General features: G+C 50.8%; 13 protein-coding genes across 13 annotated transcripts; 7 read left to right on the top strand and 6 right to left on the bottom strand.

The window, feature by feature from the left end:
• Nucleotides 1-130: 130 nt before the first annotated feature.
• On the bottom strand, nt 131-1,540 carry VFPPC_03825 (beta-lactamase; the record flags this gene model as incomplete). Its single annotated transcript, XM_018283279.1, has 1 exon — nt 131-1,540. The coding sequence occupies one exon, from the start codon at nt 1,538-1,540 to the stop codon at nt 131-133; it is 1,410 nt and encodes a 469-aa protein (XP_018137596.1).
• Nucleotides 1,541-1,798: 258 nt separating this feature from the next.
• Nucleotides 1,799-3,095, bottom strand: VFPPC_13532 (quinate dehydrogenase; the record flags this gene model as incomplete). Its single annotated transcript, XM_018291307.1, has 2 exons — nt 1,799-2,538; nt 2,591-3,095. The coding sequence occupies 2 exons, from the start codon at nt 3,093-3,095 to the stop codon at nt 1,799-1,801; spliced, it is 1,245 nt and encodes a 414-aa protein (XP_018137595.1).
• Nucleotides 3,096-3,488: 393 nt separating this feature from the next.
• VFPPC_13531 (xylose isomerase-like TIM barrel) lies at nt 3,489-4,541 on the top strand (the record flags this gene model as incomplete). The annotated part of the gene is made up of 1 exon (XM_018291306.1): nt 3,489-4,541. The coding sequence occupies one exon, from the start codon at nt 3,489-3,491 to the stop codon at nt 4,539-4,541; it is 1,053 nt and encodes a 350-aa protein (XP_018137594.1).
• A 149-nt stretch (nt 4,542-4,690) lies between these two features.
• VFPPC_03824 (dehydroquinase class II) lies at nt 4,691-5,022 on the bottom strand (the record flags this gene model as incomplete). The annotated part of the gene is made up of 2 exons (XM_022428357.1): nt 4,691-4,697; nt 4,757-5,022. The coding sequence occupies 2 exons, from the start codon at nt 5,020-5,022 to the stop codon at nt 4,691-4,693; spliced, it is 273 nt and encodes a 90-aa protein (XP_022284033.1).
• A 262-nt stretch (nt 5,023-5,284) lies between these two features.
• On the top strand, nt 5,285-6,515 carry VFPPC_16839 (inositol monophosphatase; the record flags this gene model as incomplete). The annotated part of the gene is made up of 6 exons (XM_018294592.1): nt 5,285-5,453; nt 5,501-5,552; nt 5,602-6,054; nt 6,107-6,178; nt 6,229-6,360; nt 6,410-6,515. 6 exons carry the CDS (start codon nt 5,285-5,287, stop codon nt 6,513-6,515), a joined length of 984 nt encoding a protein of 327 aa, XP_018137592.1.
• Nucleotides 6,516-6,662: 147 nt separating this feature from the next.
• Nucleotides 6,663-9,532, bottom strand: VFPPC_03823 (DNA mismatch repair protein Msh4; the record flags this gene model as incomplete). The annotated part of the gene is made up of 6 exons (XM_018283277.1): nt 6,663-7,490; nt 7,540-7,940; nt 7,998-8,355; nt 8,423-8,451; nt 8,501-8,804; nt 8,876-9,532. 6 exons carry the CDS (start codon nt 9,530-9,532, stop codon nt 6,663-6,665), a joined length of 2,577 nt encoding a protein of 858 aa, XP_018137591.1.
• A 497-nt stretch (nt 9,533-10,029) lies between these two features.
• On the top strand, nt 10,030-11,055 carry VFPPC_13530 (transcription factor, FAR1-related protein; the record flags this gene model as incomplete). The annotated part of the gene is made up of 2 exons (XM_018291305.1): nt 10,030-10,444; nt 10,508-11,055. The coding sequence occupies 2 exons, from the start codon at nt 10,030-10,032 to the stop codon at nt 11,053-11,055; spliced, it is 963 nt and encodes a 320-aa protein (XP_018137590.1).
• Nucleotides 11,056-11,334: 279 nt separating this feature from the next.
• On the top strand, nt 11,335-13,002 carry VFPPC_16838 (Rsa4p; the record flags this gene model as incomplete). Its single annotated transcript, XM_018294591.1, has 3 exons — nt 11,335-11,559; nt 11,623-12,692; nt 12,750-13,002. The coding sequence occupies 3 exons, from the start codon at nt 11,335-11,337 to the stop codon at nt 13,000-13,002; spliced, it is 1,548 nt and encodes a 515-aa protein (XP_018137589.1).
• A 641-nt stretch (nt 13,003-13,643) lies between these two features.
• On the top strand, nt 13,644-16,025 carry VFPPC_13529 (hypothetical protein; the record flags this gene model as incomplete). The annotated part of the gene is made up of 3 exons (XM_018291304.1): nt 13,644-13,806; nt 13,856-15,882; nt 15,939-16,025. The coding sequence occupies 3 exons, from the start codon at nt 13,644-13,646 to the stop codon at nt 16,023-16,025; spliced, it is 2,277 nt and encodes a 758-aa protein (XP_018137588.1).
• Nucleotides 16,026-17,973: 1,948 nt separating this feature from the next.
• Nucleotides 17,974-18,492, top strand: VFPPC_03821 (antigenic cell wall galactomannoprotein; the record flags this gene model as incomplete). The annotated part of the gene is made up of 1 exon (XM_018283275.1): nt 17,974-18,492. One exon carries the CDS (start codon nt 17,974-17,976, stop codon nt 18,490-18,492), a length of 519 nt encoding a protein of 172 aa, XP_018137586.1.
• Nucleotides 18,493-18,879: 387 nt separating this feature from the next.
• On the bottom strand, nt 18,880-20,173 carry VFPPC_03820 (branched-chain-amino-acid aminotransferase 5; the record flags this gene model as incomplete). Its single annotated transcript, XM_018283274.1, has 2 exons — nt 18,880-20,006; nt 20,104-20,173. 2 exons carry the CDS (start codon nt 20,171-20,173, stop codon nt 18,880-18,882), a joined length of 1,197 nt encoding a protein of 398 aa, XP_018137585.1.
• Nucleotides 20,174-20,907: 734 nt separating this feature from the next.
• VFPPC_03819 (hypothetical protein) lies at nt 20,908-21,213 on the top strand (the record flags this gene model as incomplete). The annotated part of the gene is made up of 1 exon (XM_018283273.2): nt 20,908-21,213. One exon carries the CDS (start codon nt 20,908-20,910, stop codon nt 21,211-21,213), a length of 306 nt encoding a protein of 101 aa, XP_018137584.2.
• Nucleotides 21,214-21,395: 182 nt separating this feature from the next.
• Nucleotides 21,396-24,122, bottom strand: VFPPC_03818 (alpha,alpha-trehalose phosphate synthase subunit; the record flags this gene model as incomplete). Its single annotated transcript, XM_018283272.1, has 1 exon — nt 21,396-24,122. The coding sequence occupies one exon, from the start codon at nt 24,120-24,122 to the stop codon at nt 21,396-21,398; it is 2,727 nt and encodes a 908-aa protein (XP_018137583.1).
• Nucleotides 24,123-26,623: the final 2,501 nt, after the last annotated feature.

Genomic DNA, 26,623 nt, shown 5'->3' with positions numbered 1-26,623 from the left:
CTGCTGTGGTTTGGATTACAGAATCTTTAGCATCCCATATTTATTGAGCGATTACACTTCCGAAATGAACATTCCTTGCCCGTTAATAGTCACTTGGGCGACAACCATCAAGTTAACTACTCCTGAAACCTCATGGCGACCTCTTCAGGTCCGTCGTATCCTTCTTCAACCCATTCTCCAACACCAACACCTTCTCATCACCATCCCCTTTCAACCGCAGCATGAGCTTCAACCCATCCAGCACAAAACAACAAACACCCCCCTCATTCACTGAATCCGGCACCGCACCAGGAAGTAACTTCACAGGCCCAAACCCATTCCACCACAAAACCGGCCGCCCATCCTCCTCACCCACCCGGTACTCACCCTTCCCATCCGTCCAAGTCCCCAAGTAGTCCCTCCAACCGTTCCCAACAACAGCATTCATATCCCACAGCGGCGTCACCATCTTCAACGAAGGAATACTAGCCACCAGAGGCCACTTCTTCAAATACGCCGCCGCAAGACAAACTCTCCAAAGCACATCCGTCCCCTCAGATGAGTTTGTCATGACAGCTATACCTGACTTCTTGGGCCCGGGCTCAGCGAACCCGACAACCATGCATCTAAATCCGGGGACGTTTGCGCCCCCATGCGCAAAGTTTGTGTCGTTTTCACCGGCAATGAACCACGATAGAGCAATGCCTGAATCTTTATCAAGTTTAGTGAGCATTGTTTCCGCAGTTTCTTTCTTGAGAAAGTCGTCCTTTTCTAGGGACCGTTGAACCGCTGCCACTGCTTTTAGAAGATCCGTGGGTGTTGTCCAGAGTCCAGCGGCCGCGTACTCAGGCTGGAAATGATGCGTCGTCCAAGAGGGTGTATATCCCGTCTCATGAGACTCAGCTGCATTCGCTTCCCTGGGAGGCAATTCCCCAAAGAAAGAGCGCGTCATGCCCAACGGCTTGAGCACCTTGTCCTGCATAAGAGTAGGAAAATCCGTCTTCGTCACCGTTTCAAGAATAATTTGGAGAACGGTGATTCCTCCGCCTGAATAGCTGAATCCACTCCCGGGGAGGGCATCCAGCCTTACGCGCAGATTATTCGCGGGATAAGCACCCCGTAGTATGTCCTGGACCGTGGGATACGGACCGTTGGCGTATCCTACGAACCCGGAGACCGATAAGCCCGCAGTATGGCTCATGAGCTGCCTGACTGTAATTGAGGCAATGATTTTCTTCTGCGCGGACGGTGAATCCTCAGTTAGGATGTCGAGGATCTCCGATGGGAGAAGCTCTGCGATGGTGCTGTCGAGAGTGAAGTAGCCTTCGTCGATGAGGCGCATGATGGCTAGTGCGGTGACGGGCTTGGAAATACTACATGCTTGGAAGATGGTTTCTGTGTCATCGCCTACGGTTGAGTAGCAGCGCGATGAGAGGGTGGCGTCGTCGAGGATGGCGATGGAAGTGCTTGGTGATCCGGCTTTGGCGAGGCATTCTGCGGGTGTGGAGAGGGTTGGGTTATTGGCGAGGGTGAGTTGTTCGATGGTATCGAAGAGAGTCATTTTGAAGAATGTTTGATTGAGTGTTATATTTGATGGGGAACGTCGAATTTTATTTATGTTCAGTCTTCGAGATGATGGTACGCATCAACGGAGTGAGGAAGTTAGCCAAAATAGGAAGCTGAATCTGACTGCAGCGGGAGAAGCACCCGTCACTCCTCCGTGACGCACAACATGACGCAACACATACTAATCGGGCGAGTTCATCATGTTGATTTTATTTTCATTTATAACCGCTACAAAGTTGTGTACGCCATATCGTCAAAGTCGCGACTGGGAACGCTGAGCCACCTTCTCCTCAATCGCTTTCTGAACCTTTACCACCGGCAAGTCACCAACTCCCAAACCCGTCCAATATTTATCCTGCTCAAGGCCCTGCCATATCAATGCCTCAGTACCTAACACCACCTGCCAGCCCTTTTGTTCCGCCAAAGCGCCAAGTCTCGTAAACGGCGTAGGGTTATAGCACATTTCCAACATTGCACCCTTGTGCGCCTTATCCAGCAAAATCTCCGTGACTTGTCTGGCCACGATTTCCTCACTTGTATGCGGTTCAAAGTCAGGTACACAGGCTACTATCGCGCCTGGGCCCTCAACAGCATGGGCTTCTTCGACGGTAGCTACATGGCGTAGGCCGGTGCCGTATCCACGTGAAGAGCAGTCCTTGATCATGGCATCTACCTCAGTCTTGTCCCGGTTGACGAGGTAAATGTCCGTGACTTTCATCCATTTTCGGAGTGCGTAAATGGCACTGCGGGCAGCGCCTCCTCCGCCAATGACTAGAGCTGGGCGGTTGTGAAATGTGCTTGATGGATTGGAGATGTTATATTGGAAGGAGTCTCTGATGCCAATGACGTCTGTGTTTGTGCCGCAGAGGATACGACGACCGTTTCGTTCCCTGAGGAAGAGCGTGTTGCAGGCTCCTACGTCTCTGCATTCGTCCGTCATTTCATCTAGATGTGAGAGAATGGCCACTTTGTTGGGCATGGTGACAGAGGCGCCTATTTCTCATTAGTCATGACTCGATCAGGTAGTAGAAGCACTATCACGTACCGTAAAATGAGGGATGTTGTACTAGTTGTAAAAACTGGGACATATCTGCTGAGTCGAGCCGTATTTGACTCCATTTCAACCCCAGATGGTCGTATATTATTTGGTGCAAGTACGGTGAAAGTGAGTGTGTGATTTTCTGGCCAAAAAGGTAGCCATGCCGGTCTAGCCTGCTTTTCTGGACTTCAACATTGCCATCGATAGGCTGTTCATGCTGATGCTGGTGAGTCTCCATTTCCATTTCCTTTACCACGCCGTATGAGAAGGCTCGACCTTGGCCAGCCGCTGTTTTGAACGATATGTGTCCCTGATGTAGTCGTGAACAAGCCTCTACCGTGTGATCCAATATCCATGCACAGCCACCAACAAATGCAAATATCCCTTTCGGCGTAATTCTAGGCCCAGGATAAGCGGCAAGTTGTCCGAAATATCGGAAACGATGAAAGTCGTGCGGCCCCACATCGGCTCCTCCGCTGTTGAAGAGTCCGGGTAAAGACTTATCCAACATTCATGGTGTACACATACGTAATATTGGTCTCGGTATCGACTCGCGGCTTTGGGAGGGGAAGAAACCTGAACAGTTGGTTTTGCCTATTTGGGCCAGCGTCATCGATGGCGCAGTTGGTGGAGGGAACATACACACCTTGTCCGGAAGTTCCAACCACTTACACATGAGGCTCGTTACGTTTATCCAAGAGTGGATGGAAGGGATTTCGATGGGAGGGATATTACACGTATAATGAAATGCTGCATCTAATGAATCTTCTTGATCTTGTTCTCCAAGCATCATACCTGGGCAAAATAACCAAGTAGTATATCCCAAGTCTACTAGTCTTTGTTCAACTTTCCACATCATCACATAGTCCATCAAACACATCATATACGACATAAAACCACCAAAATGGTGCACCTACCCAGCATATGCACCATCTCCCTCGGCCGCTGCGCCGCAGGCCACACACTAGACCACAAACTCGACATGGCAGCCAAACACGGCTTCCGCGGCATCGAGCTCTTCTACGAAGACCTAGTCGAGCTCACAAAGTCCATGAACGGCGGCAAAACCCCTGAAAACCAACTATCCGCCGCAACAACCATCCGGCAAATGTGCCAGAAGCGAGGCCTCTCCATCATCTGCCTTCAGCCATTCATGCACTACGAGGGCCTCGTCGACCGAGCTTTGCACCAGCAGCGAATTCAGGAGATGCATCTATGGGTGAAGCTGGCCCGCAATCTGGGCACCGACCTGATTCTTCTGCCTAGTAGTAATTTGGATCCAGAGCATATTACAGAGGACATGGATGTGATTGTTGCGGATATGAGGGAGGTAGCTGATATTGGAGCACAAGTACAACCGCCTATTCGGTATGCGTTTGAGGCCTTATGCTGGGGGACTAGAGTTGATACCTGGGAAGCTAGTTGGGATGTTGTCCGGAGAGTTGACAGATCCAATTTTGGAATTTGTCTCGACTCGTTCAATATTGCTGGGAGGATATACGCGGATCCAACTTCCCCTTCTAGATGCACCCCAGACTGTGATGAGGCGGTCGTTCGATCAATGGCCAGATTGGTCCTCGACGTGGATGTCACCAAGTTATTTCTGCTGCAGGTCGCAGATGCGGAAAAGTTGTCTGAACCACTTACGCCGACGCACGAGTTTTATAATCCAGAGCAACCTGCGCGGATGAGCTGGTCCCGTAACGCGAGGTTATTCTATGGAGAGTCAGAATACGGTGCATATCTACCGGCCCGAGCAATTCTAAGCACAATTGTGAGAGATTTAAAGTACGAAGGATGGCTGAGCTTTGAAGTCTTCAACAGGGAATTCTTCAATCCCGACGCCAGAGTACCATTGAAAATGGCAAACAGGGCATCCCGCTCATGGAATAAAATGGTTACAGAATTGGGATTAAACACGGAACAAACTAGCGAACGAATGCAGCCCATGTTATAACTAGTCTAAATTCTAATTCTAATCAAAGTAATTACAACCTTGACGATTTCTTAAGATGCCGAGTCACAAACTCCAACGCTGCCTCATACCCATATACACCTAGTCCGCAAACCACCCCCACAGCCTTATCACTCAAGTAGCTATGCTTTCTAAACGCTTCTCTAGCATGAACATTAGAAATATGCACCTCCACAAACGGGATATCTACCCCGGACAATGCATCCCGTATAGCAACGCTGGTATGCGTAAAGGCGCCAGGGTTGATGATGATGGCGTCAATCTTGCGCGAGCGATCGTGGATGCGGTCGACTATTGCGCCCTCATGGTTGGATTGGAATGATTCAATGGTGGCGGGGAAAGAGGCCGCTTTTGTTTGGAGGTTGGTGATGATGTCGGAGAGGGTGGTAGAGCCGTAGATTTGGGGCTCGCGCGTGCCCAGGAGATTTAGGTTGGGGCCGTTGAGGACAAGAACGCGAGTCATTTTGGATATGATTCTGGTTGTTTCGCTAATTACATCATTAGAACGAGTTGGACAATGGTGTTATTTGAACCCGTGCTGGTTGTGTGAGATCCATGTGTGAAAGTGTGTGGATAAGACTTCATCCGGGGCTCGTCAGCGTTATGCCCACACAAGGGCCGTCGTTATCCGCCAATTCTGTATCGGCAGTGATCCGAAATCGCAGGCCACTCAATTCTGAAGCTGTCAAAAGCATAATTGTCCAACTGCGTAGCCAACAGGAGCCATGGATGATACTCAACTCACAGAAATATACGACTTCGCCAAACAGCTCGGCAAAGATGCTGGCCAATTGCTGCTTGACGCTGCTTGGAGTAGGGTCGACAGTCCATCCACAAACGGCGACATTGCAGAGAAAGAAAGTTCAGTGGACATAGTCACAAAGACGGACCACGGTAAACATCAAACATTGCTACTTTTGGGCTGGGTTTAACATTCGTAGCGGTCGAAGAATTCATCCGTCAATCCATCGCCGCCAAATACCCTAACCACAGGTGCGACACCGCCGCTTGCCCAGCCCTCACTTGATATTAACTCGAACAGTTTCCTTGGTGAGGAATCATACTCAGCCGGTTCCTCAAAACAATACCTCGTCACATCCTCACCAACATGGATCGTTGATCCGCTCGACGGCACCGTCAATTTCACGCACCTGTTCCCCATGTTCTGTGTGTCCATCGCTTTCTGCATCGACGGCCACCCTGTCATTGGAGTTATACATGCTCCATTTTTGAACCAATTTTTCTCATCTTGTCGCGGCCAGGGAGCCTGGCTCAATGAACAGCGGCGTTTACCATTGGTGAGAAACCCGATTCCACCGTTACCCAAGAACGCACCAAGCGGTTGTACCTTTGCGTGTGAATGGGGCAAGGACAGAAGGGAAGGGCCAGAGGGAAATTTGGGTAGAAAGGTCAACTCGTTTGCTACAATGGCAATGGAAAGAACAGCAAGGGGCGGTAATGGTGGCATGGTGCATGGTGTGAGGAGCTTGGGAAGGTAAGTCATTGATCGGCCATGTATGAAGCGAAGATATGCTAATGATTGGCAGCGCGACGATGGATCTGGCATACACGGCAATGGGATCATTCGACATTTGGTGGGAAGGCGGCTGTTGGGAGTGGTACGTATATGAGTTGAGGTACAAACCGCCACAAATACTGACGATTGCAGGGACGTTGCCGCTGGCATTGCCATCTTGGAGGAAGCGGGTGGCCTTGTTACGACTGCAAATCCTCCAGAAGATCCCGCAAACTTTGTTGTGCCGAAAGTGAGGCTGGGTGGTAGATTATACCTTGCCATTCGGTGAGTCTTGCCACATAAAACCTGTTGAAACCCCCCTAACAACCATCAGCCCTGCTGGAGATTCAGACACCGAAACGGCACAAGAGTCGCAACATCGTGTGGTACGCCAAGTTTGGCAAAGGGTACAGGCGCTCGACTATGAACGACCGGAATAGAACATCAACGCACAATATTAGTCCTCCGTAGATAGAAGGCCACTCCATAGATACTTACCAAGATGGCAAGGATGCAAGTAAAAACCAGGAAATACAGTCATCCCCCCCTGGAACCGCCGTCGAAGCAAAGCAAGCATCATCAGTATCTCATGAAATCTCCAAAGCATCCATTTGCGTAATAAATTCCTCTTGCAATCGTCTCAGGTACCCTGGCAGGGCTTCATCACTCCCGTGTTCGTTGGCTTGCTGCAAAGCCTCGTATAAATTGAGAACAAGCTTGCGACGGGCCATGAGCCGCCGAGACTCGGAATCTTGCCAATTGGCCTCTCTTTGCCGTCTTAGCTCGATGGCAACCTCCTCAGCTCGTTTAGTAAAGTTTTCAGGAAACCCCATTGATCGAGCTAGATCGATTCCATAATGTTGGCTTGGGTCAACTGCGCCAGCCTTGGCTTTGTAAAGCATCGCCAGTCGTGGCTCGCCATCTTCCGAAGTTGAGCGCTCAGACGCTAAATGTAAACTTAACACTCCCGGGCGGTCGTTCAAAACATCAATAAGATCAGTAAAATGAGTCGCAAACCATACGAGACATTTTGACTGTATGAGGGCTTCCGACATTGCAATTGCGAGAGATAATCCGTCCCTGGGGCTCGTCCCTCGGCCCAGCTCATCGATGATTACCAGACTTTTATCATCCGCATTTCGTAGTATGAAAGCCATCTCACGCATCTCGAGGGAGAAGGTTGAAAGGTTAGCTTGGAGGTTGTCGGCCAGCGATACCCGTGCAAATAAACTGTGTACCACTGGGAAAGACGCATACTCGGCAGGGACGAAGCATCCAATTTGAGCCATTATCTGCAATAGGGCGACTGCTCTTATGTATGTACTTTTCCCCGCCATATTACAGCCTGTCACAATGTGGAAAGTATGCTGCGGTGTTGCATAATAGTCGTTTGGAACAAAGTCCTCGAACATTATCTGAATCCTGTAAGCCACTATTTCCTCCCATGGTGGACGGCAGACTTACATTGTCAAGGATTGGGTGTCGCCCTGCCTTTAACGCTAGTGTACCCAGAAACTCTGGCCTCACGTAGTCTCTTATTGTGGCAAGGTGTGCAAAGGACGTCATCATGTCGACAAGAGCAACTGATTCGCACACTCTAAACAGCTGAGGCGCCGATCTCCTTACTTCCACGAGTAGCTCTTGAATTATTTTGTCACTTCGCATGACAACTTCATTCGAAGTTTCCGACAGCCTAAAATTTAGCTTGACAAGTGGCAGGGTCTGGCACTGAATGTGATCCTTCTTCTGTACGACATTGATGAAGGCTCGCGGCAAGGTAGTAGCTGGGAGATCACCCAGCTTGATGTGAAACCAATATTTGCGCCCATTTTCATACTTGAGTGTCGGTCGGATCTTGTATTGGGCTGATACATGGTGTCATTGATCCCAGCTTCTTTTAGCACACAAGATAGTGAACCTACCTTCAACATCACTGACGTGGAGATGCACCTCTTCAGTAAGCTCTTTATAAGTTTGTCGAGAAACATCCAACATGTCATTGATCCCTGCTCTGACAGCGTAGGTCCTCTGATTGCGCATATCCAGCGGTGACTTCATGAAAGTAACATCATCCTCTATGACCTTGCAAATGTCTGTTAGGATGGGATCCGTCATGTCTGGATCACAAATGTCCCGAATCTTGAGCAACAACGCGCTTTTGCACCCTATTAATGCCTGATACAGCTCTTTGATTGATTCGAGGAACGTTTTGATCAAGATGACGTGATTAATCTGCTCTTCGACGTGGATGATGGTGCACTTGTTGGAAATCGTGATCATCTACCGTCTGTTAGTTTGTAAGTTTATGTCAAGTGCTCAAGTGACTAGTGTTTCCCTTTGTGAGAACTCTCTCAATGTCTTTGAAGTTTTCCAATGCTGTTTTTCGTTAACAAACCTGTCTGATGTGCAAGACGATAGCAGCTACCCTTTCGCGTTGCATGGAACATTTCCTCGGCCCCAGTGAGCTCCTCCAGAGCCTCGAGCCGTGGCCCAATAAACGTATCATACTTCGTGGGAGGTTGAATAATATTATTTCGTAGCATGCGGGAACCCATTGGCGTCTTGGTTTGGTTCAATAATCCGAAAAGACTGGCCTTGGATTTACGCTTCTCAAGGTTCTGAACAATTTCCAAAGATTGCAGTGTGGAAATGTCAATCATCATTGTGTCTTCAGATGGTCGATACTTGATGCGCAGCGAATGGGGAGCAAAGTTGATGGTAAAAGTATGCTCAATGTATTTCATGGCATGGACCCAAGTTAGCACAGGAGGTTTGCACACTGAGAGTTGGGCAAACGTACCGCCGCAAGTGAACTAATGCAATAGTATTTTCCCTGGATTGCCACTTTTATCGGATCAATGTCGCTCTCAAATGCTAGGTTCTGTATGTATTCGAGACCATCTGACTCTGACCATGCGGCTCTGTCTAATAGCTCGATGTCTGCCTCTGGTATCAGCTCATCAACCAAGCTGAACAGGACACTGTCTTTATTCGGTGGGCAAGACGAAGACATGAAGATAATTCTGGATGGGTGTGCCATTTGAATCTTATGAACTGTTTTGACGTATGACTGGTTGTCACAAATCTGACTCAAAACAGCTTCGCCGAGAGAAATGTTCACAAGAGCAAGGCCAACAGACGGACAAACGCCACGGGCCTCGCCAACGGCGCAGATCACAGTTTGCTGGTCATCTGTACCAAGTGCTGAGGATCGATTGCTCGCTCTGGATTTGCGACCAGAGATTGTTATCGACGGTCGTGAAACCTGAATGCTACCAGACGTAGCTGTGCTTGCTCTGGTGATTGGGACGGCGGGAGTTGATTGTCGAGAGGCACCATCGTTGGAGCTTGCAGGGGCAAAGCGGCGAGCCCTAGAAAGCGAAGATTGGCCAGGCTCATAAGGAGGAGCTTGAAAATGCGACGATAATGCGCTTGACGACCTCGGGTTTCGGGGCATTGTTTGAAGCTCAATGGACGATGGCCGTCCTGACGGGTTCACACAGGGTGTCGTCCAGGGCCTGTTACAGAGATTGTGTATGGTACAATAGGGGCAAATGGCACTGGTTGAAGGAGAAACGGGGTCAACATTGAAAGTATCAGAATCAGAATTCATTCAAGCGCTTCACGAAGTTTTCATTGACTATAACTGACGTGCTGCGCAGCAATTGACTTATTTCCGGCAACTACATGGTTGTTCTTTCCGTTGTTGATGATCAAGTGTAGGAGGAGGCACCTGTCCAATTGACCTGCGCAGTGTTGGGGAGGAGACCACCTGCCCAAAGAGTGGACCCGATACCCCAAGCAGCTGCCGGACAGCCAACAGCCCTGCACCAACCAGACGTCTGGTGAACCAGCCCAGTCCAGACATTTCAATGTTAGGTGTCACATTCCGCACCACCTGAAATCGAAATTCACACACCCCTCTTACACCATTCACTACCACAGTCGTCCGTCATGTTCGGAATCTTGGAGGCAGCTGCGGTTCCCCACGGGGGAATCTTCGATACCTATGACGACCTCATCCTCGATCTCAACAGGCGCATGGAAAGGCAGGGATACAAGATTGTCAAGGCGAGATCCCACCGTAACAAAATTGGCGGTGGCGATGTGGCAGAAAACGAGATTGTTCGTTGTGACCTCGTGTGCGATCGCGGGGGCCGACCGTACAAATCGACAGCAACCAAGCATAAAACTCACACAAAGAAGACTGGATGTCCATGGAAGGCAAAGGCCGTGAATCGTAAGTCGGCCGGGGGTTGGATACTAACCATCTTTTGCAACGAACATAATCACGAGGCCGGCACGCCAGAGCCTCCCAGCCTGCCTGGCCTTCCCCAGCAGGATGGGAACGACATGGGCAACGAAGACGGTGCGCGTTGAAGTCTCTCCTACCCAACGTGTAGGAAAACATCAGCTCTAACAATAGGACTAGAACATCAAATTGGGCCAAGGCCAGATCCCGAGACGTCGGCAGCTCTTCAGATCGCTGGCGTGTCCAACACCGCTCTTCGTCTGACTGGAGACACTTTCCATCAGTTCAAGACGGAGTATCGCAAGATGACGCAAGGAGACCGGCTAAGTCTCCTAGCACAATTTCAATTGAGGATAGCAGCCATCTACGCTGTCCAGAATGAAGAAATGCAGCGGCAAAAACGGCAAGAAACCCAGGACCAGAGACATCAAGCTGTAGTTGCGAGCAGGAAGACTCTGTCTGCCCAACGACATCGCGCACGAAAACACCAAAGAGACCAAGATGAGCATCCACAACAACCAGCAGCTCTTCCAACAGAGCCTGACCTCTCCTTACCCCAAGACCTCGTTCACATAGGTCCGAATCAGGCACCAGACGCGGTGATGCAAGAGTCACAATTCCAAATGCCAGGAACCAGAACCACTATGCCTACCGTTGAATTGCCGCAGTTCAAGCAATATCACGGGCCCTCCAAGAAAACGAAGTCTTATCAACCGCAAGCCACGTGAGCAAAATGCCTTTGTTCCAGATGTCCATCTTCATGACCAGTTACACTGGCACTGAGGACATCACAGTCTCATATCAACTACCTCTCGTCATTGCCATTGGGAATTGCGGGTGGGGCCAGTGGGATCCATCGCGTTATGCTTGTTTCGGTGGCAGGAGCTCTCACCGCCTAAATTTTCTCAGAATTTTGCCGCCCCGCCAAAGCATCCTCCATGTGTGCGAACCAAAAATAATTGGAGAGCGTCGCAACAAAATTAATTACAGCATCAAGGACTTACAAAATGGCGACCATCGTCCCCCCGCCGTCGAAACGGCAACGACGAGAGGACCTTGAAAAGTCAAGAGTCCAGCAAGATGTTAACGCAGCAATGGCGGGGCCGGAAGGCTCATTCAAGGCCAGATTCCTTGACGGTGACGGGAATCAAGTCTGTGATGTGATTGAAGTGCCTCTTGCAGACGCTTCGGAAAAGAACCTCTCGCTTCTTTTGAACACTTTACTATCAAGGGTATGAGCTGGTACTCGCTACTGCGTGCCTTCAATACGGCTTTCTGACTTTGGCCTAACACAGGAACGAGAAGAATATTTGCCGTACCGATTTCGAATCCATATTCCAGACTCAGACATTATTGTCGACCAATATCCGACAGACCTACTCCAGCTCTTAAGGAGCCATGGCATCGAGAATCCCTTCGAAACGACCGTTACGCTTACTGCTGAACCTCAATCAGTCTTCAAGGTTCATGCCGTGACGCGAATGTCACATAGAATTCCCGGCCACGGAGAAGCGATTTTGGCAGCCCAATTCAGTCCCGCAACCAATACTCGTCTTGCTACCGGCTCTGGCGACAAGACTGCTAGGATATGGGATACGGAGACCGGAACACCAAAGTATACCTTGTCTGGTCATACGCATTGGGTTCTTTGCGTTGCCTGGTCCCCTGACGGTAAGCGATTAGCGACCGGAAGTATGGACAAGTCCGTGAGACTTTGGGATCCGGCCACAGGAAAGGCAGTGGGTAGCCCTCTTACTGGGCACGCCAAGTGGATCACGAATATTGCTTGGGAGCCTTATCATCTGTGGAAAGAAGGCACACCAAGGTTAGCCAGTGCAAGCAAAGACGGAACTGTGAGAGTTTGGGTTGTGAATACGGGAAGGACAGAACATGTTCTCTCAGGACACAAAAGCTCGGTCAGCTGCGTGCGCTGGGGTGGAACCGGACTTATTTACACGGGGAGTCATGACAAGATGGTCCGAGTTTGGGACGCTGCAAAGGGTACATTAGTACACACGTTATCCTCACACGCCCACTGGATTAATCATTTGGCACTCTCAACCGATTTTGCTTTAAGGACGGCCTACTTCGACCACACGCCTATACCAGGTACTGACGAGGAGAAGCGCGCAAAGGCTAAAGAGCGATTTGAGAAGGCAGCAAGAATTCAAGGCCGGATATCAGAACGCCTAGTATCCGCCAGCGACGACTTTACGATGTATTTGTGGGAACCTTCACAGGGAACAAAGCCCGTGGCCCGAATGGTTGGCCACCAGAAGCAGATTAACCACGTCACCTTCTCTCCAGACAACACCCTGATAGCTAGCGCAGGGTGGGACAACCATACAAAGATTTGGAGCGCAAGGTATGTGGCGTTTGACAGATTGATAAGGCAGGGACAAAAGCTAATGCGAGTTGACAGAGATGGCAAGTTCATCAACACACTCCGAGGGCACGTCGCCACGGTCTACCAATGTTCATTTTCGGCCGATTCTCGACTACTGGTTACGGCGTCCAAGGATACGACTCTCAAGGTTTGGTCAATGGCCTCGTTCAAACTAGCAGTCGACCTCCCCGGTCACAATGATGAAGTGTACGCTGTAGATTGGGCACCAGATGGCAAGCGTGTTGCCAGCGGAGGCAAGGACAAGGCGGTACGATTATGGGCTAACTAGATGTGTTTTGCGACAAGGAATTACACTCCGGCATCAATAGACGGATGCCATCATGCAACCATAGCGATACCTCATTTATAAAGAACAGAGCTCCGGACACACTTGCCCACTGTTCCATTCCAGTTGAGTAATCTATGCTGCGTCCCAAGAATTCGGTTCTGGAAACCGCAATTCGTCGGGCAAATTTACTCTCCAGCAAGCCTTGGCTGAAAGTCAAGATAACGCGCCGAACCATCCGCAACTAGCGCAACTTTGTCAATCTCGGCGGCACTCAAGTTGTAACAATGCGTTATGCATCTTAGCAAACCCAGATCAATGGGTCTCGCCGAGATCTTGTCCACGAAACCGGGATTTTGTGGGTCAGGAGCTAAACAAACAACATCTCGTTAGCGTCTTTCGTATAACCTATACCAAAGACAGCTTCAAAAATAATCCGCTGTTTTCGCGAGTCATAGTGCCAAATATCCCTGCAAAGTATTTAAAAGGAAAAATGAATTAAAGCTTAATTGAGATGACTTAAGAATTGGCATGGACGGGCTGCCTGCATGTTTCTCCAGACGAGTTCGTGTTTGGCGCATGATATGAAGCTGAGTTGCAAAGAAGATGTGATATTGGCGTTAGTTGGTCTTTAAGTCGGTCAAATGTATCGGACAATTTGTCTCACCTGGCTGGCCATTGGTGTTTCTGCCACCGAATGGCCAGATGTTGTTACTGTTACGGCTACTCAGACGCAGTATGCTCCATGGGGAGGAGTTCTCTACCAAGACGGCGATATTTGTTACTGCCCTGCAGATCTTCAACCTCGTAAGAAACAACTCTAAACTTAACAACTTGACATTGCTAATGTTTGCAGCCACCGAAACGAAAGTCATTGAAACTCCGGGCGGTTCTACGAATGGTACTGGCAACGACCAGGGCAACGGCAGCGGAGGTGGTGATAACCAGAATGGAAATGGCTCGGGCGGATATCCACAATCCAATGTTCATGGAGGAAGCAATGGCGGTGATTTTGGAATAACGACATGGTTGCCTACACAGGCGCCGGGGAAGTCAACTCTTGTTACCTCGAAGATTCAGTCTGGAGGGTATAATTCCATGCCACCTCAGTCTGAGAGTCAAGGCGGGATATATCCACCACCACCTCCTCCAGAGTCAATGAGCTCGCCTTACGGACGTTCTAGTTGGATCAACACCGAAACCACACCTATGAGCATGGGAGAAACTACTCACACAGGGATGAAATCCAAGACCTGGGAATCGAAAGCCGCGTCTAGCCAGGGGATGGTCTCTAGCCAAGGAGGTGCTGGTGGTTCATCAACGCCAGCGAGCTTCGGACCGCCAAGTTCATCTAAACCTGGAAGCTCCCAGCCAGTATCAAGTCCCGGATCGTCTAAACCTGCCAGCTCTGCTGCCCCGGCATCTTCGAGTCCGAACTCCTCCAAACCGGGAAGTTCTTCGGGTGCACCAAGCTCAAGCGCGGCCATACCAAGCTCTAAACCCGGTTCATCCAAACAGGCGAGCTCCAGTCCACCTGTGTCAAGCGGCCAACCATCTCAGCCTGCAAGTTCCAACAAGGCTTCAAGCGTAATCTCGTCTATGGCTCAAAGCTCATCACAGCCGGCAAGCTCTGGAAAACCCTCTAGCTCGGTTCCAAATTCTTCAAAGGCGGCAAGCTCCAGCCCAATTGCACCTAGTTCCGCGTCCTCGCAACCGGCGAGCTCTAGTAAACAGTCAAGCCTAAGCTCCTCCAAAGCTGAAAGTTCATCGCAACCTGCGAGTTCTTCGAATCCACCGAGCTCAAGTCAACCTGCATCCAGTTCAAAAGCGAGTTCGTCAAAGCCGGCGAGTTCCAGTGCCCCAATGTCAAGTGCTGGCTCCTCCAATGCAGAAAGCTCATCAAAGCCAGCCAGCTCGTCCCAGCCTCAGAGTTCGAGCCAGCAAGCATCGAGCTCAAGTTCTATGGTAAAGAGCTCTAGCGCACCAGGTTCATCTTCAGCGCCTAGCTCAAGCAAGCCAGGGAGCTCATCTAAAGTCGAGAGCTCATCACAGCCAGCAAGCTCATCAAAAGCCCAAAGCTCTTCAGTCCCGGCGAGCTCTTCCAATGCTCAGAGTTCAAGCAAGCCTTCTAGTGCTAGCTCGTCACAGGCACAGAGCAGCTCGTCAAAGCCAATGAGCTCCAGCCCGGCATCGTCAAGCCCTGCGTCTTCGAAGCCTGCAAGCTCTAGCAAGGCATCGAGCTCTGGACCCAAATCGTCTAATCCAGCGATTATTAGCCCACCAGTGCCCAGTGTCAAACCCCCGGAATCTGAAAGCTCTAGTGTTGCTTCTTCGTCCAAAGCCCAGAGCTCTAGCCTGCCTGCCTCTTCTAGCCTGAGCTCATCCAAGGCAGCAAGCTCCAGCAAGCCTGCATCCAGTGCTAGTCCAAGTTCATCCAAGCCAGCGAGTTCAAGCGCACCTTCATCAAGTACTACGGGCAATGGCATCAACGGCATCAGCGACTCATCCTCAGCGACCAAGAGTTCCTCATCCAGCAAGGCAACTTCATCCTCGAGCGCACATTCTTCCACCCGCTCGTCCTCAAGTGCAAAGTCATCAAGCAAGATTTCGCATTCAGTAGACCCCACAACAGTCACCTCGCCGAGTATTGGCCCCAGCCAGTCATCCTTACTTTCCAAGTCTACCAAGTATACTACATGTGTGCCTACTAGGGCGTTTGCTCTTCAAGCCTCTGGTGGCCTGAAGCCTACTTCGGTGCCGGCAGATCTGGCCGGACGCGCGCCGGTTGAACACTTTCAGCGAGCTGAGTGCACGCCAGCCACTTACAGATGCACTACTGAGCCGTCGGGGTGGCAAGTATGCGATACCTCGGGAAATTGGGTGGTGAGTATCTACTTGTTTATGCTTTATTTTCCGAGCTGACCATTGCCTCATCATAGTTTGCTGGCTTGTGTCCTCCGGCGACGTATTGCGTGTACTATCCAGAGGATTTGGGACTTCTCTGTTTACCCGCCTGCAAGGACTGAAGCTGTGATTGATAGCGGCTAGGCGCGAAAAGTGACAGTCTAGACAGCGGGATTTGTTTAGTTGTACGCAGGGTCTTCTTGTCATATAGATGAAAAGTTGTTGAATTTACAATTTGATGTGTAGTGGATCAGTGGTAGACTGTTGAAACACGCAGACTGATACTGCCGCACAAAATACTAGTCAGACGGAAGTGCGCCAGAGAAGAATGAAAGTACACAATTTACTATTAAGCCTAACGCATAGTCACATAGCTGCCGTATAATCCCGTACTAGAGAGATTATAAACAGAGCGAAGAAGGAGGCATCCCTGCCATTTCTATGCGTAATATTACTCAATCCATGAACCAGGGCATCGTGATCAACTAGCCCAAGCTAATTCCGATCACCGCCGGGATGTTTCGCATTTTTTACCCAGAACGCTCAAGGACTCTTGGCGATGCACAACATGCAAATAGTAGCGGAAGCGGGAAGGGCTATAACTTGTTTGTTGATATTAATAACACGGTCGTGATGTAACGGTAATAGGCAGTCGTGGGTTGTGGTTGTGCAGCAGGTCGTGTACCTATGCGGGATGCTCGGAATAAGATTGCATGTGTAATTGGTGCCACAGGTGGAAATAAACTGTTGTACATAATGGTTGAATCAACTCGTGATTCTGAGATTCTTACCACTGCCTCCGAAGTCATACAACACCACGTTACAATAAGGTGAGCGAATAGCGTCATTGACCGCACAAGCAATTCACATGAAGAACTTGGACCTGATCACAAACTCGGCTCACCTTGACCGTACACCAACAGGCTAATTAAGAGCATAGCACCATCCCAATCCAACAAGCTGCATCCTCGTAGCGGATGAATACGCCTAGAAGTCAGCAGCAAGCTAACTAGCCCATCTCGCGTAACAACAGACTTGCATGCGGAGAAATTTACCCCAACCATGGGCTCCTGTTCCCAGAGTCTTCGACCAGAAGCAAAAGCATGGCAAGAGTCAGCAACCCCACATCCACATGAAAGAAAAGCAGAGCAAAATGCCCTTCCAGTCCTCGGCTTCATGGGCCTGGCATTCTTACCCCGGATTTCTAGTTCCTTTTTTGCCTCCTTGCCCCCACTACAACCCATGATCGTGTTGGTTCCTTGGCAAACCCCGGCTCTGGAGGACGAATAAAGTGCCGTTTTGTCAAGGGCGTCTGTCCACGTTCGGGGTAAGATCTGCGATTGGTCTTGACTCTTTTGTGCCTGGGCGTTTTGGTGGGTAATCTGCTCGCTTGGGCACCTGTTTCTGATGAGTCGTGCTCAGTACTTTGGGATTGGTGTTGAGGAACATGTCAGTGACGGGTCTCAGATGAATGAGGATGGTGTTCATCGATTGTCCTGAAAACTCATCGCAAACCCGATCCCATGTGATCGGATCTACCAACAGATAAAGACCCATCAAACGGATGATCTGAGGGGATAAAAGTCCTGCAATTCCCATCATCAGAAGCTTTTCCGCCCTTGATCATGCGGGGACGGGCCCTTTCCCATTTCAGATCAAGGTCCGGGGGTGCAACGACCAGGGGTTCAGCGTGGAGGGCTGACAATTACGGAGCAGTTGTTCGATGGGTGGTGTTTTGTTCTCCGGGAGGCTTGCAATGTGGAAATGGGCTTGACAGGGTCGTATTGGCGAGTGGTCGATGGCGAGATGAGCCAGGGTTGAAAGGCGAAGGAATCGGCCGTGTTGATGGTGTTGTGCATGGATGTGGTAAGATGACGATGAGCAAGAAGACCAGCGTAGCAGTCGGAAAGAAAGTTATAAAAAGAGTATGCTGATCCCTCTTTGCACTCTTCTCTGTCTATTTATCCCGATCCTCGACAATTATTAAAAAAGGACGCAACTCGTCCTTCAACACCAGAACAAAAACATCTACAAATCTCCGTCTCCACTTCCCACTTCCCTCCTTTCACCATGCGTCTCACCCCCCTCGTCAGCATCATGGCCCTCGCGGCCACCGCCATCGCCGACGGCAAAGCCATCACCGATGCCATGGCCAAGATCAACACCCAGACCGCTGACCTAGGCACCACCGTCAAGAACTGGAAGGGCGACCTGCTCGGCGCGCTCCCCATCACCGTCAAGTCCACCCAGCTCCTCAAGCAGATCAAGTCGGCCGCCAAGGTCGCCGACAAGTCTGCCCCCCTATCCTTCGACGAGGCCCTCGCCGTCGCAGGCGCAACCGGCGACCTCAGCAAGACGGTCCAGGCGACCCTGCAGACCATCGTCGACACGAAGCCCAAGTTTGACAAGCTCATCATCCTGAGCCCCGTTGTGCTTCTGAACCTGGAGCTGGAGCAGGATGCTACGGACGACTTTAGCGGCAAGGTTGTCAGCAAGGTTCCTGAGGCGTTGCAGGCGATTGCGCAGGGGTTGATTAAGCCTATTGATGATGCGTTTGCTGCGGCCATTGACAAGTATCGCATTTTTTAAGTGAAGGGGATCTGCTTGGATGAGGGGTGAAGTAAATGGGGATGATGGAGGAAAAAGCGCCATTTTCTTGTATATACTTGACCATACTCTAAGATGTTGATACTGGCCAATCTGATGCCTCAACTGATGTGCCCTGATTTGTGACTCTCGACGCCAAACATTGACGCACGAGTATAGCATATCGTGCATATGACACAACAAGTGTCACTCGCTTAGTCTTACATTATCTGCAGTTGAATTACACGCAGAATCGCATCAAGATCACATTCTGTACAAATCATGGCACCATCAGGTCAAAGCGTAATCACTTATACCATTATCTGCATAATATCCGCAGCCCCAAACAGTCATTGAAACAGGCTCACATATTTTATTTTCTTCACATCCCTAATCCATCTGGTCAACCGTCTGCGGAGTCGCCGTACCATTCTTCTCCCTCACCGCACCCTGCACATCCAAATCCTTCTCACCCACAACACATCTCCATCCAAACTCGTCCTTCGCCTTACCCAGCTGAATCGCCTTGAGATGCGTCAACAATTTCAGGCAAATAGGACCAGCTTCATCCTGCTCATCAGAAATATACGTCACCACGTCCGCATCAGCCGTCGACGTGACTCGGCCACCAGCAGGCAGAGAACCACTAACAGGGCTCTTGCGGCGGGTGATGCTTCGGATGGGCACCAAGGCCGCGGCAGTTCCCGCAGCGAAAACCTCGCTAAACTTGGGAATTTCGGAGTATTTAATAGATCGCTTTTCAACCTTCCAGCCCCAGCTCTTGGCAATTTCCTGCACACTATCGCTTGTGACACTGTCTATGACGCAGGATGAGTCAGGGACCACAAGTGTCACGTCGGTTTCAGAATTGGCAATGACACCGATGAAGCCAGAGGTGCTGAATTCATCAATCTCCTCATGCTTGGCACTGTCGAGATGTAGTGTGATTCCGTAGCCTTCCCGTTTCGCCTTGCCGCTCCATTTCAGAACAGGCGCATAGTTACCACCGACTTTGGCGTGGCCGGTACCATTGGGCGCGGTGCGATCGAACTCGTCCAAGATGAGGGCTTTAACGGGATGCGTACCGTGGTACACACCTGTAGGAATAACAAACACACAAAAGGTATATTCCTCGGGAGGATCAAGGCCCAGCTGGGCACTTGAACCGTACAGCTGGGGACGGACATAGAGCGCGGCGCCAGTCTCGTGAGGAGGCACGAAGCCAGCATTGAGGGCAACCGCAGATCGGCATGCCTGGAGGAAGGTCTCGACGGGGACTTCGGGCATGGAAGCTACTTCGGCAGAGTGCTGGAGGCGCACGGCGTTTCGGTCTGGGCGGAAGATGGTGATGCCCTGATCGCCGGGAGTGCGGAACGCCTTGAGACCTTCGTAGGCTTGTTGGCCGTAGTTGAGGGCTGGTGCCATGCCGTGGATGCGCATGAATGGGTCGGCGACAAAGCGGAGGGGAGTCCATTTGCCAGTTGTCTTGGAGTATGTCGATTCAATGTGGCCGTTGACTGAGGTGAGGTTAGTATCTTGACAAGCACTGGTAGACACGCGGCAGCTCTTAAGCAAGGTGCCAGTTCAGCATCTCAGCCATTTTGCAACACTCACCCTCGCGGACCTTGAAGCCTACATTGCTCCAGTCAATGGTGTTCACCGGCGGAGGAGGAAAAGCAACCATCGTGACGAATTGATCGATTGGGTCTGGTAGTACGGGAAAGGTGTGATACCAAGGGATATGCAGGGTCTAATGTCGACGTGGTAGCACCGCAAGCAACTGCAGAAGCTATATGGACGTCAGAAAGGTGCCAAGACAAAGGGTCAAGCTGACGACGATGCGGCAGAAGTGTAGGAAAAGAGCTTCAGCTAGCTAGCCGTTGAAGATGGGGACTGGGCAAAGTTAACTCTGGGCACCATTTCCTAAACATCAAATGGTTCAGGTCAGTCTTGGCCCCGATGTCGGGCTGCGGGGTCCCAATTGGCCCTTTGTTGCGTGGCGACAATTCATTGCCCCGCCATTTTTGTTGCTGACACGACCAGAAACTGCCACTTCATCGATTGATGGAATATTTTGCCGAGATACGAACTGGGGCGCTACGGCGAGGAACAGCCTCAGAATTCTGCTTACTCAACTGATGCCAGGCATTTACCCTGTCAGATTGACAGTCGCCGGCTTCATCGGTGCTCCAATTGCCTCTCACACCAGCGAGGCTCATCCCGGCTGTCCCGACGATGTCGGAGACTACAAATCACGATCTTCACATCCTCATCGCTTATTCCCGTATACGGAGAGAACTCTACAAATACAACATGCGCATCATTGGCGGCACTTTGTGTGTATAGTCGTCTCTACTCTAAGGTATTACGCACCACGTGCTTTGCTATGCTTCCCATAAACAGAAACTGCCTTGAGCCATGTATATCCAAGAGAAATTAACAGACTCGCTTTTCTCCTCCTCCCTCCTATCCATTCTCGGAAGTTCAACCTTAGGCCCAAGCTACATCGCCGAAGCCTTCGTCCGTTTACGTTGTAAGAGAGCCGCTACATCCTTGTGCTTGCCATATGCTTGCCATATGCTTGCCATATGCTTCCATCGCCTTGCCGTGAGGCTGGCTCTGCAGCTTCTTTCTCGTCGTCGCCGTGGGTTGTCTTGCAGGTTTGCCCAACTCATATTTTTGCCACATACATCTGTCCATCCTCCTCGTTGTTCGGATCAGTAAAATTTCCATGTGCGCCATGCCTCTTGTCAAAATAACAAAACAAAAACTTCAAAATCCATCACACCCAAAACGCCTTGCGTTGCTTGATAATATGATTCGCATAGAGTTGCGTGTGCTGTTATAATTAGAGAGATCCGAGTCTCTGAAGGCAGCTTAGTACTCCTGGTTAAACAAATTTCCAGTCAGCGCTCTGTTAAATATCGCAAGGAGTCCCGTATAAACTCACCGCTGACACCCTGCGTCAGTGTGGCCGCCGCTTCAGTGCTTCTGTTGCCCAGACTGACAGTGAATACACTTTCAACAGTCTGTCGCTTTTCGAGCTTGTTCGCCCACTTAAACACCTTCTCATCCTCTCTGCCATCGCCAACAACCATGAGAAAGTCGACGGCTTTCTTGTTCTCGCCTTTCGAACAAGCCTCGCTGTTGAGATTTTCGAATACCTTGTGCGCTGCGGTACTCTTGGTCCAGTCCATTGGCTCTACCGCAATTGTTCCATCCAGCACAATGGCATGGACCCGTTGTGACTCGCAGGCATCGTTTACATGACTAGCACAGTCAGCCGCAAGTCGAGCGGCAGCCTCCTGGTCTTCTGCACCGTCGTAGTGAAACAGCAAGCTGCAGTGGCGCTCCTCAACCTCCGCACCAGGGGTGCGTTCAAGATAATATCGCAAAATTTCCTTGACCGAAGACTTCCAGTTGTCGATTTGTGCGCTGTCGGACATCTCAACCCACTTCTCAGAGCCACAATCCTTAATGAAGCAACCATTCTCGGCAATGAGACCCAGACCAGGTACACGCCGGAAGACTCGATCAACTTCTTCCGGTTGACGACCAGACATGACGTACACAATGTTGCGATCGTCCAGGAGTAAATCGTTTAGAACGTCAAGAGTCCTTTGCGGGCTTACCGGGATGATCTGGTTGACCGGCCCCCAACTGACCAGAGTTCCTTCATAGTCAAGCATGAAGAGACGGCGGCCAGATGCCTCATACTTACTGCAGACGTCCGGGATGGAAAGTCGGGGCACCGATGTCTGCGCACGCTTGTGCTGCTCTTCGTAAGCACGGTCGAGGTGGGAAAGTAGCTCCCCAAACCAGTGAGAGCCAGTGTGTCGAGCAACCGACTCGTGGAGCTTTTCCCACCGGCGCGTTTTCTCATCGTCACCCATCTCAAGCGCCTGCTTGATCGCGTCCGCACACTGGCGGTAGTCCCATGGATTGACTGAAAGCTCGCTTTTACCAAACAGCGAAGATGTGCCAGTGAATTCCGAAAGGATAAGTGAGCCATGCTTGCGATTGGGGTAGATTTTGCCGTCCTGGCAGAAGATGTACTCGTGTGACGTCAGGTTCATGCCCTCGCGTTGGCTTGTGATCATGAGCGCGTCAGCGATGGTGAGAAGAGCAAGATACTGCGCATAGTCTATATCCTGTTTGAGATAGACCACGGGCTGATAGGCCAGGTTAGCCCAAGAGGAGTTGACTCTGGTAACGATATCCGAGACTGTAGCATCCAGGTCGCTATTTTGGCTTGAGGACAAGGCCACTTGAATTAAAACAGTGTGCTCGCGCCACTGCGGGTTCTTGTTCAAGAACAATTCATAAGCCAAGAGTTTCTGGCGCACGCCACGGACGTGATCCAGCTTGTCGCGAGCGACGATGAGTTTCTTGCCCTTGTATCTCTCCTGAAGAATATTGAGCCATCGCAAGACGTCTTGTTCGCCACGGTTCTTTTCCAAGCTTATGGGGTCAATTCCAATAGCTGTGTTGATGACATCAACGAACCGATCCTCCATTTCGATGCCCTCGGGAGTGGCCTCCACGCTGAGGATTCTGCTGCAAGTCTGCAGGAAGTGGCGGGTGTATTCCTGGATCTGGAAGCCGACAAGGTTGGCTCCGAGCATGCCCTCCAAAAGCTCTTTGCGAACAGCGAGGCAGCGAAAGACCTCGGACGATGGGAAGGCAACGTGGAGAAAGAACCCTATCTTGGCATCGGGAAGTTTCTTTCGTACCATTCCGGGTACCAGTAGTAAGTGGTAATCGTGTACCCAGATGACATCTCCACGCTTCCAGTTCTGGACAATCTTGTCGGCAAAGGCCTGATTCACATTGACGTAATATTTCCAAGAATGGTCTTCGTAAGCCTTGCTCTTGGGGTTGTCTGGGATCTGGTAATGGAAGACGGGCCATAGGATCTGCTTGCAAAAGTGGCTATAGTGGCCATCAAAGTCCTTGTCAGAGCAGAACACTGTCATCATATCGTAGTCGTTTGCCATTGTATCTTCGATGTCGATCTTTTGCTGGGTTCCCTCAAGGGCGTCGGTAGGCATCCCCAATGTTCCCACCCAAGTATAATGCCCAAGCTTTCCATCTCGTGCTGCAGCTTCCGCGGCATTGCGCAGTCCGCCATTGCCTTGGTCGGCATCCACCACTCTCCATGGGGCAGAAGAAAAGACTCGGTCGTGGCTGTCGCTTCGCATGTGTGGCTTAGGCTGGACAAGACCTCGCCGGCCAAGTTCACGAGCTTTTTCTAACGTCCTATCTCTTTCGAAAATTGCGGCCGGGGGAGGCGAGTTGGCTCGCGACAAGGGCTGATTAGCACGAGCTCCCCAACTTGAGGCAACCTCATCGGTGGGCGAGCCGAGCTCGTGTGGAAACTGTATGCGTAGACCATCTTCGTTCGCAAATGGGTCTGGCGATTCGGTCTCTTCTGTCGGAGTATGGGGCGGGGTGATCACAGGACGCGGGCTGAAGAGACTGGGTTGAGTCTCAGTGACGGGCGCAGCAGGTGGTTGAGATGGTGGAATTGTTGTCTTGGGTCGGCTGCGTATCGTATTACGTCGAGGAGGAGTGCCAGGCAGGTTGAATTGGATGGTCTTTGGGAGAAACAGCGAGCAGACGAAGACCGTCATTGTTGAATCCAACTGAGTCGCCAAATGGCGACGTTTGTTCCTTTAGGTGCAATTCGTGTAGGCACAATTGGTAATTGCCACGAGACAATTGCTGAATCGGAGCTGTCGGAGAAGATGGCGTGTGGCCGGTTTCTTGGTACCAGCTGGCTGGCGGGTATTTATTGCCAGCGCATATGGAAAAAAAGTTGCCAACGGCGTCAAACGGACAGAGGTTGTGTATGGTGAGAGTTGGAAGATGAAGAAGAAAATAAACAAAATTCCAACAAGAATCAGTTTGCACCAAGGCGGATGATGAAGGTCAAAAGCTTGATTGTGGTCAAGACAAAAAAGCAAAGCTTGAGCTTCTTTGAGGCCTTAAAATTTGTCGGGGTGGCCGTGAGATATGTTTCACAGCGTGAGATGCATGAGCCTTGAAACCTGGCAGGGTTGGATGTTTTTTTTTTCTGTCCCTTGCTCAAGACATGGAGCAAAGACCGTCTCGGATTGGAGGCAGTGAAGGAGTCTGGTGGTTGGTGCCTCTCCGAATGCGCGCACTCAAGATCTTGCTCAAAGAGCTATGTGGCCGAGCACCAGACAGCAGAGCAAAGCAAAGCACGCAACGTCAACGACGACCATGTACAGGCCAAGGTTGAGGCATGCGGGGTTGCAGATTGGTGGCAGAACAGTGGGTACGGTCGCTGTAAGTGGACCAAGTCGTCGCCTGACAGGCTTTGACCAGGCTTTGACCAGGCTTGGGCTAAGCTCAGGCGCTGCAGGAGAGGCAAGAGCCGCTGCCGAAAAGGAAGGAACAAGGTGGGGTGGGCCGATTATCCAGTGGTGGCAAGGCAGGAGCAGTCACCACAAAAGGAGCAGCCAAGGAGCAACCAAGAAGGAATCAAGGATCAATCGAGGAGCTGCGACGGGAGTATCGTCTGGTCAGAGTTGGCTCTTGCCCAAAAGTGTGCTCAGAGTGGGTGGCTGAGAAAGCTTCTGGGAGAATGGAGTCTGAGTCCGAGTCTGGTCAACAGACTCCGTCCTTTTGTCACCTTGGTCCACTTTCCCATGCAAAGTAAAAAGTGTCTATCAGCAAAGCACGAGCACAACAAAGGTGCGCAGCAAGAAAGCCTGATGTTGTTTGAGATTTTTCAACCGGTGACGCAACAAGCTTGTTCCCACTCGGCTGTTTGAACGTTACGACTGTGGGTGCTGTCAGCCAGAAAGCCATCCACTCTTTGGTTCAACATGGCACATACCGGAATGTATGCCCCGTCCAATGTTGGATATCGATACAATCGAGGGTTGAGTCTGACGTAAACGACAAGTCGGGGGTTGAGGAGCTGGAGGTTTTAGTCCGTTGGGGAGCTGGACCCAGGACCAAGATATAATTCATGGCTTCCAAGGCTGATGCCCCAGATGCCCCCAACGCCATGCCGACGGAGAGCGAAGTGGTGGTCGATATGCCACAACAACCAAACGACCGACCAACAGGCAGGATGCCAGGAAGCTCCCAAGTGTTGAGCATCGAGGCCTCGTGCCACCGTGAGAATGCCACCTGAGGCCCTCTTGAGCTTGATTCCCGGTCCCAACCTACCAACCAGCTGAGACCTACCACAAAGCCATCATAATCTGGACAATCACACCGAACCCAGGTGGTCCACTATATTTACTGTCCTGCTTGACTCTTTCAATCCAGCAATCGGTGAGGGGCTCCTCCGTCTTCTTCGATCGAGACTGGACAAGCCAAACATAGCTGGGCTTTTCGTTGGATGGTGCCTGACAAGGGCCTAGATGCTTCTGATGAGACCTACAAAATGGCTGTCCTTCAACCGTGACATCTTTGTTGGATTCCGTCGGGTGCAGCTTGCTCCCTCTCGGCTCTCGTGCCTGGCTCTTCGAAATCTTCCTCGCTAAAAACACAAGATACTTTAAGCCCTCAATTTCGGGCTAAATACTCGCAATTGACCGGTGCAACGACAGCCCTCGGGTACATATGTTCGAAGCGTTCAGCAGACCAAATGTTACATTCAGCACAGGCCCACGTCAGTCCTTGTTTTACGACATCTCCGGCGCAACACGATGGACTCCTCGAGCCCTGTAGATAGACAGTCAACACAACAAAACTTCTCAGAAGTTCTGTATCGCATCAAATCCCGGACAGGGACAAAGTATGACCAGCAAACACGGCTATATTGTTCGTGTAACATCCCGAGCTGGAGCGGGAGAACGCGTGCTGGTGCACAATGACTTGCAGGCCTGTCATCAGATCAACCGTGATACCCAACATCCGAGCCTGTTAGTGCACGCCACGCATGCTGGATCCCGTCAGCTTGGTTCAGTGCCAAGCCTCACAAGGATGGACAACATCTCTTATTCCAAGCACACCACAGTACAGCACGTTCTAGGATGCGGCGGGGGAACCAAAAGCTGGAGCTAAAGTGTCAGGAGAGCAAACTCGCTTCCCTGTCGAAATATTGATGATGATTAATGACGAGCCAATTAACAGCGCAAGTCTTGCGCCACCA

This window comes from Pochonia chlamydosporia, chromosome 2 (genome assembly GCF_001653235.2).
Source record: "Pochonia chlamydosporia 170 chromosome 2, whole genome shotgun sequence".
NCBI classification, from domain to species: Eukaryota; Fungi; Ascomycota; class Sordariomycetes; order Hypocreales; family Clavicipitaceae; genus Pochonia; species Pochonia chlamydosporia.
Note: the sequence above shows the minus strand (reverse complement) of the source record. Positions and strands in the feature narration are given on the sequence as shown.